Source organism: Neolamprologus brichardi, chromosome 8 (assembly GCF_056152115.1).
Source record: "Neolamprologus brichardi isolate AB-2024 chromosome 8, ASM5615211v1, whole genome shotgun sequence".
Lineage (NCBI taxonomy): Eukaryota > Metazoa > Chordata > Actinopteri > Cichliformes > Cichlidae > Neolamprologus > Neolamprologus brichardi.
In genome coordinates, this window is record NC_142111.1 from 19,015,538 (window position 1) to 19,029,330 (window position 13,793).

Here is a 13,793-nt window from a genome sequence, read left to right on the forward strand (position 1 = left end):
ACCGGCAAAAGTGACCCGAAATAGGCACTCTGGTTACTTTGTGTGTGTGTGTGTGTGTGTGTGTGTGTGTGTGTGTGTGTTTGTGTGTGTGTTTATAAGTAGTAGTAGTAGTTGTGATCTACAAAACAACATAACAGTAAAAGAAGAACTGACTGCGTTACAGTCAGTGCGGGAGCAGCGGCTTCGTTCATGCGCGATCCATTTGCAGCTTGGACGCATAGGTGTGCACGTCTCCTGCCCTGATAGCAGCTGGGGGAGGTCTGAAAACTCACTAAACATAGCGACAAAGTCGCTAAGTTGCCAACACTGCCTGCTTCAAGGCTTGTACACGGGGAACAGCGAGACACACTTGAGGCGCATTCAAAAGGTCACGTGATTAACCGTGAACATGGCTTCCATCCCTTGGAAAAACGTTATGGTGCCGGTAAACCTATGTAAAACATCGGAAGAGTCATTATTGCTGCTCAACACTTTGGCTCCTCACAAATTTGGTTTCCTCTGATTCTGGCCAGGGTCTTATTACTATCCCAAGTAGTTATTGTGCTGTAATTCACTTTTAGATCTTTATAGTTGGTTACATGTGCGTCATATTAAATAGGATCGCTTCCCTTTCCTGTGAATTTCCTGTGTCCTATGGTGGAGATCATTCCCAAGAGCCCTTTCAACGTGGGCGTGGCACCCACACTGGACCTCAGCAAGGTCGAAGTGACAGGTGTGGGAGACAGTATGTACCTCAGTGATTGTTTTTGTAAACTATAAAAAATACTATTTTAGTATCCTGCTGGACATAATAAAGAGAAAAAAAAACATGAGCTTCTGCATATTTTGGAAGAGTTTTGAGGGATAATAAATGGAGCTAGAAATGACCAAAAACTGCCTCCTTTAAAGACTTAGTGTTGTAAAAAAAAAAAAAGTGAGTGAAAAATCAAATTAAATCCATCAACTGCATTAAAGTGTTCCCACCAGGTCTGTAAGTTGTGTTAAATAAATGTAAATTTTCTGTTTTTTCAAATAAATGAACCAAACATATTAAAGATTTGGATTTGGTACCTGGAAGAAATCCATATACAGCAATGCCTGTTCCACATTTCACAAAAAACTACAGCAATAATGACAAAAGGCATCAAACATTTAAAGTATTTATTGAGCAAAATAACAAACCAATAAAAAAAATATTACTTGGAATATTTGATGATGGAGGAAATCAGATTTGGCTTGAATTTCAGCTCATATGTCCACAAATGCAATGTGTTGGAAATCAAAGCGTTACCTCATATGAAGGGTTGGAGTTTGTCCTGAATGCCTTGTGAGGCAGAGGCACTTTAGACGGAGGCTCAAGATAGCAGCACGTGGCAATAGCATGGGCGTATCAGCCGCATCGCCACTTAGGAAGGTCCAGTGTTTGTGTGCTGGACTGGTGTTTGCACAGAGACAGATCTACATTTTATTCCAAATCACATCTTTATTGGTTCTCATCAAGAAATCGGTCACTCAAAGTTCCTCTCAAAGAAAGGAAAATCTGAAACTCTACATTTAGCCAACAAAAACCTCGACATTCATTAAAAAGTTTAGAAATCAGTACGTGTGACTGAATAACAGAAATGTAGGAAACCATATTTGATGAAGCAGCTTTCAGGTCCACGATTGCCAAAGTCATCAGAGATTTCAGTTCATTAACACTTTAGCTTGGTTTGGTTTTTTTCTTACAGTATTCGGCCATATTTTATCTAAGCATTGAAGCCTTTAAACCCACCCTTCCTCTTTTATGTAATAAATGAAAATATCATACTCAGCTGATACTCCTTAAAGTCAGATTGGTGAAAGTGTAAAAACTAAGGGAGAATTTTGGTGCCTAAAAGGCCTTAAACAACATTTGCCTTGTTGGTGAAGCAATAAAGTAAAATGTGTTTTTTCTCTGAGGAGATTTACAAGGAGGGGTGAAGTGAAAGCACTCGGAGCCACAGCTGCTTTCAATTGTAAACAGCAAACTGATGTGGAAAAGGTTTAGCTAAAGAATAATCCGATTTCAGGTCACAAATGCAATAAAACAAACAAAAAACTACCAATAAACCGCAAATATTCATCTTTCTAGTTCTTCATTTATTTCCTCTCTCTCAGGCTTTCGAGCTGTCAGAGTGCGTGGGGAGCTTCAGTCCTCCCACTGAGTCGGGGCGCTCACACGAAGATCAGAAATGCTTCAGCTGAAATGAGAAAAGCTTCTTGTTCTGAGCACAGCTTTGTCCTCTAGTCGCCCACTCTCAGAGCGGGGCGAGCTGCTGTGATTGGCTCTCATCTTTCCACTGCCCTCCTGCGGGACACCTGAGAGTGGATATGATTGGCTGGGGGTGACTGCATGGGGGGAAGCTCCCGGGGTCAGGACTGAATTGTTCCCTTTAGGTACCACATCCCTGCGTGGCTGCTGCAGCACTCCTGAAAACCAGACAACAGGTTAGATCAGTGGACAACATCTGGTTGAAAGGCAGATGTTGAGACTCAGAACTGGGCTCACATTAAGCAGCCGGTCGATGTCGGCTTTAGACACGTCTCCAAGCTCCTGAGCCAGTCTGGCCTGGATTATGTTCCTCCTGACCCGGTAGTTCTTGGTGAACACATCATAGAGCAGCCGGCGGTGCTGCAGGGAGAACAAAACCACACAGAAGTATGAATTCAACTCTGCAGACCGCAGCTGAAACACCTGAAGTAAGCAGACTATCAACATATAACAAGGTGGTAAATACATCAGAGGGTTGCTTGGGCGCACTGGTGGTATAAAAGACGTACAGAGCTTCTGGGTCTAAAGTGTGAAACTGCACAGAAGTGCCTTAAACCTTCATTCAAATGGGCACTGACTTCCAATCCTATACAAGTTTCAAGGAAAACACCCCTCTGCCCCATGTAATCATGTTTTTAGTTTAATGGGCTCAGTCACCCATCTGAGGTCATCTTGCATAAAAGAAAAATATGGTTCACTTTGAGAAATTTTGGTCATACTATGTCTCAGAGAGGAGGCTTATCCTTGAGATTAGCTAATCACTTGTGACTGACAAGACGTGAGCCAATGAGACCGTGAGCCAAGATGGGGATGGCAGAAAACAAACAAGATACGGTGGCCAAAATGCTAAAACTGATCCCCCAAAACAGGATTTTACAAACCAATGGGTGACACAGTGGCTTCACCCATCTTTTATATACAGTTTGTAGTTAAATCTTAATATCACTAAATCAGCACGTTAGGAAATATGGATAAATTGCAAGACTAGGTCAGTAGCAGCTTGTTTTTGTAACTCCTGGCAAAAGGAAAAATGCTTTCACATGTAACAACATAAAAGCACAACTTGTTTGATGTAATCGGCTAAATTCGGTGGCTTGTTTTATTTCTCCTTGTTTCCAAATGCTGTGCTGAGCTAACCAAGTAGTGGCTGTATTATATTTATTGGTCCCTTTTTAATTCTGCACTAGCGTTTTAAATAAATTAGCAATGCCACACACTGATTGACCAAAGCAAGTCTATGTCAGAAATTGAAGAAAACACTTCACAGAACTGCATCTTACTTTAGTGTTGCAGTCAGACGCAATCGTGGCCCACACTGAAACATCACTGATTCATTAAAAAATAAATAAATAAATAATAATAATAAATTATTTTTTAAATTCTTGTGAAGTTCAGTGTTTACCTTGTCAAAGTCCTCTCCGGTCTCCCACAAGCCAAACACCTTTTGTTCATCTGGGGCTGCTTTGGTCTGAGCAGGAAACTGAAGTTAGAGGGAAACAGAAATGTTAGGCAGGAGGATTTGATCCTTAAACCTGCTCTTAGCTCAACTGCCTGCTCAGACTGAGTCTTCTGAGATTATCTGGACTGTGTGGAGTGCTACACTCTGTAGCTGAAAAATGAAACAACAGTTCCTCTAATGATCATCTGAGTCTGGCTTCACAAACTAGCAAAACACAAATACAGAAGCTTCAAAGTGCAAACTGCAGAGACCAGCGGGTGGCTGTGTCCATCTTTATGTACAGTCTATGTTTTAGCCATGCATCTAGATCTGAGTACCGTGTTATGAAACAGTGTTGTTTTTCTCATCATTTTGGTTTGAACTTTGAAAATTCTCACATCACTCTTTGACATATTTAAACAAACTAATTTGAATATGATGAATATGTAGCCAAAGGGGCAACACTTCTGTTATGAGAAGTTTCCTGGTTTCTTTGCAGAGTACTAACGAATCATGTTGGACCAGGCTTTGGTTGTATGCAAGTGAGCACTTTGTGTGGAGGGCAAAGGAAGAGCTGCAATTGCCGAATAGCATCATAAAACCATCTGCTACTAACTGCTCTAACTACTCTTTTTTTCTTATTCTTATCTGCATTTTTAAACAAACAAAGTCTTGGCCCAGATTACTCATAAACTACTCTTGCTGCTCATAAACCCCTGAAAATGCTGTCATCACCCTCAGAGTCTAAGTCTAGATTTTCTGTGGGTCAATAATAGGTGAGACGAGCTGATCAGTTCAACTGTAGCTAGACACTGGTTTACAGATTGTTGCAGCTTTAAACAAAGTCTCTAGTTAATAGCCAAATGTCCCATTAAAAACCATTTTAGCAGCATGGTTTAGTCACATGTTGTTTGCTGAGTTTATATAAACTCTTCTCTCTGCGGTGCAGATGTTCCCACAGATTGATGATATGCTGAAAGACTAAATTCAGTGGTTGGGCTCAAGTCAGGTCCGAGGCCCTTTGCAGTATGTTCTCCTACTTGCTCGCTCCGCTGTCCTGTCTCCTCTTCACTGCACTAACTACTAAAGACCCAAACACCTAAAAATAATAATAAAGAAAAAACCTCTTCATAGTAGCTCAAAAACAAAAAAGGGTGAGGCGCCATCTAGTGGCACTATTCTGCAATTGCACTTTGCAAGATAACTGCCTCTCTTATATATCATGTGGCCTGAGAATACCTTGGGATCCTCTAGGACACATGTGTCGAACTCCAGGCCTCGAGGGCCGGTGTCCTGCAGGTTTTAGATGTGTCCTTGATCCAACACAGCTGATTTAAAGGCTAAATGACCTCCTCAACATGTCTTGAAGTTCTCCAGAGGCCTGGTAATGAACTTGTCATGTGATTCAGGTGTGCTGACCCAGGGTGAGATCTAAAACCTGCAGGACACCGGCCCTCGAGGCCTGGAGTTCGACACCCCTGCTCTAGGAGGAGCTGAGAAGCACTGATGGGGAGAAGGATGTGTGGGATATCCTGCTTAGTCTGCCTCCAGCACAACCTAACTGTGTTTAAGAGGAAGATGATGGTTAGAAGTTATTACGTAGATGTTTAGATAAGATGTCCACTAAACCAGATGTTCGGATTCGCCATTTCTACTCTTGCACAGCAACAGCCAAAACATTTCTGTGATAATTTTGTGCATTTCATTCCAATATACAACATACAAAAAAGACTCACAGGCACCATTATCTGTTTGCACTGTTGGCTGAGCAGTATGGCGTCCTGTAGCATGTGATCTGAGATGGAGTGGAAGACGCTCCGGCCGACCGGGATGGACGCTACGTGGAGGTTAAACAACCTCTTCAGCTCATTCAACGTGATCACAAAATGCTTCCGGAAAGTCTTTATCACAAAGTCCTGCAGCTCCGGGGACGCAGTGTTGGCGGGACTCCCTCCGTTGGTGTGATCAAAGTCGGGAGAGGTGGCACTGGGGTAACCATTGAGAGAACCGTTGGGGATTGAGGAGGAGCAGGATGTGTCCATTGGCTCGTCTTCCCTGTTGCTGACGGGCTCCTGTTTGATGTGGATGCTGCTTCCCGCGCGTCTGTCCTCCAGGTCCTTCTGCAGAGTCGACTGGTTTTCTTGCGCTCGCTCCTGAGCCATCTTCAGACGTTGTTCCCCGCTGATGTGGACATCTAGAAAACACCGAATAGATCACTTGCATAAGCTCAGCAGAGTATACCGATATCATTTGAGGGGTGTTTGACAAAATGTAACTCAGTACAAACCAGGCTGAGCAGACTTCTTTGGCACAAAGTCTTCTTTAGAGAAATTAAACACCTTTTCCAGCCTTCAGGAAAATAAACAAGCCAGATTATTCCACTGCAGCAAAAACATTTAATAGTGCTAAACTGCTGATGTGCTGCCCTTTCAACGTATCGCTTACTTGCTCTGGATGCCAAGCCACAGCATGTTCTGCCTGTGGGCAACATCTGGGTGTTTCTTAATAAAGTCTACATCAGTAGGCAACAGGAACTCCCAGCCCCGGTTTGCCCGAGGAGCCGCCACATGTTCCAGGAACTCTTTCACGTCTTCTGGGGGAAGCTGAAGGAAGAAGAGGGAAGGTGTTAGCTCTCTTTACTTGAATGTACCGAACAACTTCAGCTTCCAGGTCACAAATGCAAAAGAGAGCAATACACTGGGGGACATTAAAGACCCAACAACAGCATCCTTCCACATCTTGATTGTCGAGGATGCAACACAACTTAAAGGACTAATTCAAAGTGCAATGAACGTCTAATTAAAAATAAATGAATAAATAAATAAAAAACGCACCCTAAGCAATTAACTTTGCACAGCTACTTCTCCTGAGCCATTTCGGTTACTAACAAACAGAAACATTCAATCAAGCATCTCATTTTGGTCTCGTCCTTACTTTGATGATTGATGCAATCTCCTTTCTCATCACAGAGTGCTCCAGAGTGAACCTCCACATCTACGAAATGAAAAGATGACTTAAACTGTGCCTGTCAAGCATTATGCTGTAGCTTCATTAAAGGAGGAACAACTGAGAGAAGCTCACCACAAAGTCTCTGCCACGACAGAGCACCTCAGCAGGAACACCACTGTGAGCACTGAAGGTGTTTTTGGGATACAGAACATCACTGTGGAGGAAAAATTAAAACCCACATCAGTCATTTCCCACTCAATATAAAAACATGGAATTAGACAAGACCTGCTTGACCTGTGCTTCATTTTAACGTTTCAGTTAGATAAAAGATTCCTGGTCTTACCTCTTGACAACCCAGTTCCCCTGAACCAGCAGCGCCACCTGTTGGATGCAGCGCAGCACTGAGGTCGAGTCTGTGCCAGACGCGAGCAGGCCCATCAAATTAGCAAATGGCATTACCTTAACTGGAGAGGAGAGACAGTGAAATGAATGGTATGATGATGATGTTGCTGTTTAGGCTTTAGTGCCCCCACGTGGTACAAAGAAAAACTGCACAGGAAATGTTGACTGCCATGGATGTTTGCATGTGTGGTAAAAAATAATAATAACAATACATTGTAAAAAATAAAATAAAATAAAAAGCTGTTCTTTATCATGTTATCCTACCATTCTTCATCAGAGTCTTGACTTGCTCTCCGAGTGGCAGAGTGCGGAGCTGGGCCATAGAGAGCACATTACTGGGACCCACAGGCTTCACCCTGACACACAGAGAGGAAAGCAAGTAAATGATACGATTCACAGACTGTCACTGAGTTGACATGCAGATGTACGTGCCAGAAGAGAGGGGCACACTTACACTTTCTCCTCTGCAAGAGGCGGCATCAGCATCGCCAGATACTCCCTGAGAAAATGAGAGAGGAGTGAGAGAGGAGAACAGAACAGCAGCAGAACTAAAACTGCATCAACATACAGCTCATCAGTGCCTAAGAAATAAACTACACATGCAATTTAATTCAGATAATAAAAAAGCACAAGTATCAAGAAGTTATTTATTTGTACTCACTTTGGAGTTTTGACCAGTTCAGAGTTCTCCGAGGCATCCCCCGACTGACAGAACAGGTACTGCCTTTCATGCTCCGAGCGCCCGTCCTGAATTCGATGTTGCAAACACAAACTGCTTCATGATGATGCATAACCAGCACAAATCTCATAACGTCAGCGCTCATGAAAGGAGACAAATTCATCCTTAATGGTGAGTACTCCCGCTACCTTGACTCCGTGATAGGTCAGGTGAACCCAGGGCTCCTCCGCCTGCTTCTTCTGAAGGAACTCGTATGACTGGATCCTCCTCTGTCGGGCCTGCTCCGACTCAGGACGAGCAAACCTCACCTGGAGCACGAGCAGGAGAACTTAAATCAGTGTAATTATGATAATTCATTCACTCTCACATTCACACACTGGTGGAGGCAAGTTACAGTTGTAGCCACAGCTGCCCTGGGGCAGACTGACAGAAGCGAGGCTGCCATATTGCACCCCTCTGACCAACACCAGTAGGCGGTAGGGTAAAGTGTCTTGCCCAAGGACACAACGACCAGGACAGGGATTGAACTGGCAACCTTCCAGTTACAGATACGCTTCCCAACCCCCTGAGCCACGGTCGCCTGAGCTTGATCATAAGTGTTTGTGTCTAAGCATTTACCGTAATAGCCTTGGCTTCCTCCTCAGCTTCATCCTGGGAGGAGTCTCCACCTGTACACACAAGACTCTGGTCAAATAACTGTAATCATACCTGCTCCTACCATGATGTTTGAAGAAACATCTAAAAATAAACATATAACATACTTTAAAGCAGGGATGAGGAATTAATTTCTCCAAGGGGAAAATATTAAAACTGGGACTGTTGTGGAGGTCCACACCAATAAACCCTCCACAACAGTCCCAGTTTCTTATAACTGCCCCTTTGAAAAATGTAAAGAAGAGCTACAAACTCATTTTAGAACATCCTAACTTCAGTAAGGATGACATTTGGCAGCCTCCCTTGTACCCTAATAGAAAAGTTTAAAACCTCAGTGAAGAGTTTCTTGGTTTTCCCCAAGGCTAGCTGCATAGGCAGAAACTATCCTCACTAACATCTGATGCACACACACAGTCATTTTGTTCTGTAAGCAGGCATGGAATACGACAAAAACCACTCAGTTCAGGAAAGATCAAGGTTTTCTAGGAGTAAACAATTAAGGTTTTCAAACAAAAGATAAACTGTGTATACTAAATAATCCTTCTCAGAATTTAATCTGGAAAACAGGAAAAGCAGGCACACCTTCATTGGCCGCCTCCCTCTCTCTGGTTTTGTTGTCGGCCTTGTCCAGGTAAGAGAAGCTGGGCCTCATCTGAAGAATTCCAGTCAGAGGTGTGACGTGAAGCTCACCTGTTAACGCCATCAATAAAACAACCAGATCATAAATCCTACTCTGATTGGAGTGGACTCATCATAATATGTGTGGTTCAATGGCTGATTGTTTTTATCTTTTGGTGCGAGGTCACAAAGCCAAAACACAAACATGGTGCCACAATGTACTACACGGGCTGCTGAACCTGTTAATCAGGTCAGACCTTTGCGAAACACAGCAGCTGCGTATCTGGAGGTGTTGGTGGTGGCCTGGATGGAGGAGAAGGTCTGCTTGTCCATCATTTTACTAGAAAGGGGGAAAAAACTGAACAGTCAGACCAGAAGCAGGACCTGAATCAAAGAAGAATGTATAAATAAAAGAACATACGCAGAGTAGGTGTTGGTTTCGTCATAACCAGTGCCGTCCACATTTAGGGCAATTTGCTCTCCTTTACTGCGACAGTAGTTTGGACTCACTGTGTCCATGGATATTTCCAGCTCCACCTGTATAAGGAGCCGTACATAAATGATACAAACACCCGATTTAATGACTTTCAACATTTCTGAAAACTTGTAATACAAAAAAATCTTATCTTATAATTTAACCTGATGTAACCAATTAACTTGAGAAATTGGTGATATCCAATACTTTAACATTTTCTCCAATTCACACATCTCCCCTGAAACTGAAACACATTTTCAACAAAATACATCAACATCAGGTTTCTGGTTACCCTTTGTTGCTTGGGTTTGATCTTAGCCGCCAAGTGGGTGACATCATCATAGGTCATGGTGGCTGGTCGCACAGGGTACTGCATCAGGGGAAAGCGGTGAACTCAATTAGTGACTCTTAGAACATTAAACATCAATCACACCCCAGACAGTCCAGATAAGTTAGAGAAACTGCTCACATGTGGGCTCGTGAGGTCGTGCTCATCAGTGCACGGGTACTACAAAGGGAAAAGCTCACCTGGAAAAGATACAGCTTATCTGCGAGGCTTTTGGCGAGGTACACGTCGATCTAGAAAAAACACAAACATAGATCAAAGTCAAACAGGCTGACGTCAGGAGCCAACAGCCAAACCAGACTTTCCTCCAAAGTTCCCGAACTCAGGGTCATAGCAGGGTGAGAGGTTGGGTACACCCTGGACAGGTCGCCAGTCTGTCGCAGGGCTAACACAAAGAGACAGACAAGTAGGGCTGCAGCATTTGAATATTTAAGTAATTCAGTTTGCATTGATCCAAAGTGTTTGTGCTGACTTTATGATGATGTAGATGTTAATAATTTATGTTAATTATAATTCAGTGTCCAACCAAAGTTTTCCTGGCCATTGACTGTTATAAAAAAGCTTTTATTTTTATATCTTAAATACTCATAAAATTTAATTAATGCAATTTTTTTCAAGGCTCGCAAAGTTTCAAAATCTCTGGTAGCCCTTCGGGCAGGCACTCTTCAGTTTTTGGTAGCCCAAAATAAATTTAAGTAGCCCGAATAAAAAAGAGCAATTTTTTATGTTTTGTTTCCCGTTTTGTTTCCTTTACAATATTATACATTAAAGTATAATATTGTAACGGAAACAAAAATTAATTAAAAAAAATTGTTAAAATACAAATCACAACAACTGTATAAAAATTACAATCATCAACTCAAATACTTGGTTCTAAGTGAACAGAAATTTCTATGAACTTGTAAGAACTGTGTAGAACATGAATCAGTCTGTGTCAGATCCCGAATCTGACATTTCCACTGAAGTCACGGGTAAGAGGCAAGTGGAACCAAGATCTAGGCCATTTGCTTTTTGAAGTTTGCAAAGACTGCTAAATTTTGCCAATGGTAGTTCACTCTTTGCAACATAGTAAGCTGCTCTAAACAGATTTTTCAGGTTTATTTTTAGTATGTTTTTTGCAATTGGTGTTTGTTCTGGGAAAGATATTGCAGACTGGGCAATAATGCATTTCTTGCATTTCTCATGGGTTCTGATGGGGTCTTTCTTAAAATTACTGGTCACAGTAACAAAGGCGCCTGTCGACTCAGAAATCAAATGAAACTCACAACACTTGTCAGAACATCATGTTATTTAGCTCGTCATATTCCAGCCACAGAAATTCTTTTGTCCATGAAACCAAAAAAGCTGCGCTTTCTTTTTGCCTCATTGTCTGATTTGTCATAACTTTTCTGTTTTGTGGCAGGCTTTTCTTTGGCTGCCCCTTCTTCACCCTGACCTGTCTTATTTGGCTGAGCAGAACTAAAATACCGGCGTAAATCCTGCTGCTTTTACACACGTACTTACATAACGGTCAGCAATTCTCTGCGCGATCAACCTCTCACATGTTTAAGCTTGCTGCGAGAGATTTCACTTGTCATGTTTGAATAGTAAGCTAATGAGTGATAAGACGATGTCAGAGGAATTGGTGCGCAATTAATCGTCACTCACCAATCAGTGCTGCTGCTCTCTACACACCGTTCGCGCGATTGCAAAGTAAAGTGAAAGCAAAAAACAAGCGCAAATTCAAACGCGATTTCAATATGTCACATATTGACAGTGGCTCATCGATGTCAATGACATAATTACTCAGCTACATTTTCGAAAGAATGCAAAAGCATTGACATATATTTTTCCGTCCTATGATAGCCCGACGGGCAGGGCTGAGATAGATTTTGGTAGCCCGACTGGAAAAATCGCTAGCCCTGGGACGTCGGGCTAGCGATTTTGCGAGCCCTGTTTTTTCTTTGATTCTAAAAGTTTTGTTAGGATAGCCTTTAAATAAATATGGCTTAGTACACCCCATGCCCTCTTTAGATTCACCTCTGCGTGCTGCAGGTATCACTGCAATACCAAGTATTAAAGTTGTCTTCAGTAAGTTGCCTGATTTAAACATCATATCAGACTTAGTTAGCAGTTAATCCGCATAATTTAATGTAACGCCTGTAGCCTCTTTGTGGTGCATTTATGTAGACAGAGACAGCGTGTCTTTGGGCTGTGGGTCGAGCACTCTGAGAGAACATGCAAAACCCACAGAAAGATACTAAATTCAAACCCATGACCTTCTTGCTGAGAGGCAGGAGTGACTCACAACTAACCACCGTGCCACCAAGTAAATAATAGATTATTAAAATAAGCCGTGTCTCCACTTAGTTCAAACAAACTTTTCCTGCTGAAAAATTAGCTGCCAGAAGTAGTCAAGCCATGATCACTAATCAGTTAATGAACTGTGTCCCTGTCAAGTTAAAAGGCACTGTAGAACCTTCAGCACCAATTACTAAAGTACATATTTAAAGTCATTAAATATGTATGCTGTACAATCATTCCTCCCTGGAAAATGATCACTTCAAAGAAATAATTAAAAGCCAAAAATTGCCACGACAGTCATGGCAATGACGACTATATGCAAAATTCACACTACAACTATGAGTATAAACACTGATATTTGCTGCCAGGTGATTTCATTACCTGTTAATACACCTAACCTAACAGAAACTATGCATGGGAAACACCTGGGAATTGTTTACTTCCCGTGAGGCTGTTCACACTGATAAATGCAGAACAGCAATAAAAGGTGCACAGCGCAGAAAAAATGCTGTATCATACTTGATTAGGTCAGTGAGACGTGTAATATCCTTTCACTTAAGCCTGTAAACATACCTCCTCTATAATGGGGTCATCATCATCACCGCTGGCCATGTTGATGTGATCAGAGCAAGAAGGTGAGAGGGGAAAATCTTGGGGGAGAGGGGAAGGGGGTGCAACCTGGAAAAATAAAAGACAAACTGGGTCACAGGAGCTAAATGTCCGGCTGCACACTCCTGTTACTGTTATGGAGTGGCTACACCCAAGCAGGCAACAAAGGCACCAGATGACAGGAACTTAGTGATCCTGTACATCACAGTTACATCACAGTTCAGTCAGGAGGTGTCAGTATTGGTAATAGCCGATACTCTTCAATTAACTCAACAAGTAAACCATAAGATGCTAAAGTAGTCAACTTCCTATGGTAATTGTGCCGCCTGTCATGTGATGCTTTCACGGACACACAGGTAAAATCCACATGATGCAACACAGCAGTAAAAGACTCCTCCTCGTGGAAACATAACCCTATCAAACACTGTGTCAAGCTAATAAAAAAAAAAGTATGACGCCAATTTACTGGCTGCCTATATAGAATGTTTATGGTTAAGTTAGCTCCATTAGCAGCAAACCCTGCGAGCATTTATCACAGGCCCTACACAACACAGCGGGTGATTTTTTTTATATTCCTATGTAAAAACAACACCAATATAAAGAAGATAGGATACACAGCACTAAGCTGAAGATGTCTGTTTCCTGTAAACAAACGTACAAGCAACAATATTAGCTACCAAGGTGGTAGCTAGCAAATGTAGCCTAGCGTGAGCTAGCTTAGCATGGCGTGCTTAGTTAAAATAACACAGATTCAATCAGCAGGCCTGATTTTAACTCTTCTTTATGTAAGAATAGCAGATTCCTCCCTCACCTGCACACTTCACCGTTCAGCTTTAGCTATCTCATCCGGGTGTAGCTAGCCCAGGAACGTGGTGCGGAGAGCTGCTGCTGAAGTGGAGTTTAACTCAAGACAGCTGTAGTCTACTGCTGCTGTGATACCATGTTGACTCTGTTCCACACAGACACGTGGGGAGGAGCCCGCGCCCATAATGCACAGCGAGTCCGCTTGTGTCATTATTTTAGTACGTTCTTCATTCATAACCAAATACTCCTAGGTATTACTTGTGG

General features: G+C 42.4%; 1 protein-coding gene across 1 annotated transcript; it reads right to left on the bottom strand.

Annotated features, from left to right (window-relative positions):
* Positions 1-1,126: 1,126 nt before the first annotated feature.
* On the bottom strand, positions 1,127-13,677 carry polr3e (polymerase (RNA) III (DNA directed) polypeptide E). The gene is made up of 21 exons (XM_087844756.1): positions 13,537-13,677; positions 12,690-12,794; positions 10,016-10,066; positions 9,780-9,857; positions 9,434-9,549; positions 9,270-9,352; positions 8,977-9,084; positions 8,359-8,408; positions 7,929-8,048; positions 7,723-7,808; positions 7,516-7,560; positions 7,326-7,417; positions 7,003-7,123; positions 6,792-6,873; positions 6,645-6,704; positions 6,156-6,313; positions 5,998-6,059; positions 5,447-5,904; positions 3,675-3,752; positions 2,510-2,632; positions 1,127-2,430 (listed from the first exon to the last, which is right to left on the bottom strand). Exons 2-21 carry the CDS (start codon positions 12,726-12,728, stop codon positions 2,374-2,376), a joined length of 2,067 nt encoding a protein of 688 aa, XP_087700882.1. The 5' UTR covers positions 12,729-12,794; positions 13,537-13,677; the 3' UTR covers positions 1,127-2,373.
* Positions 13,678-13,793: the final 116 nt, after the last annotated feature.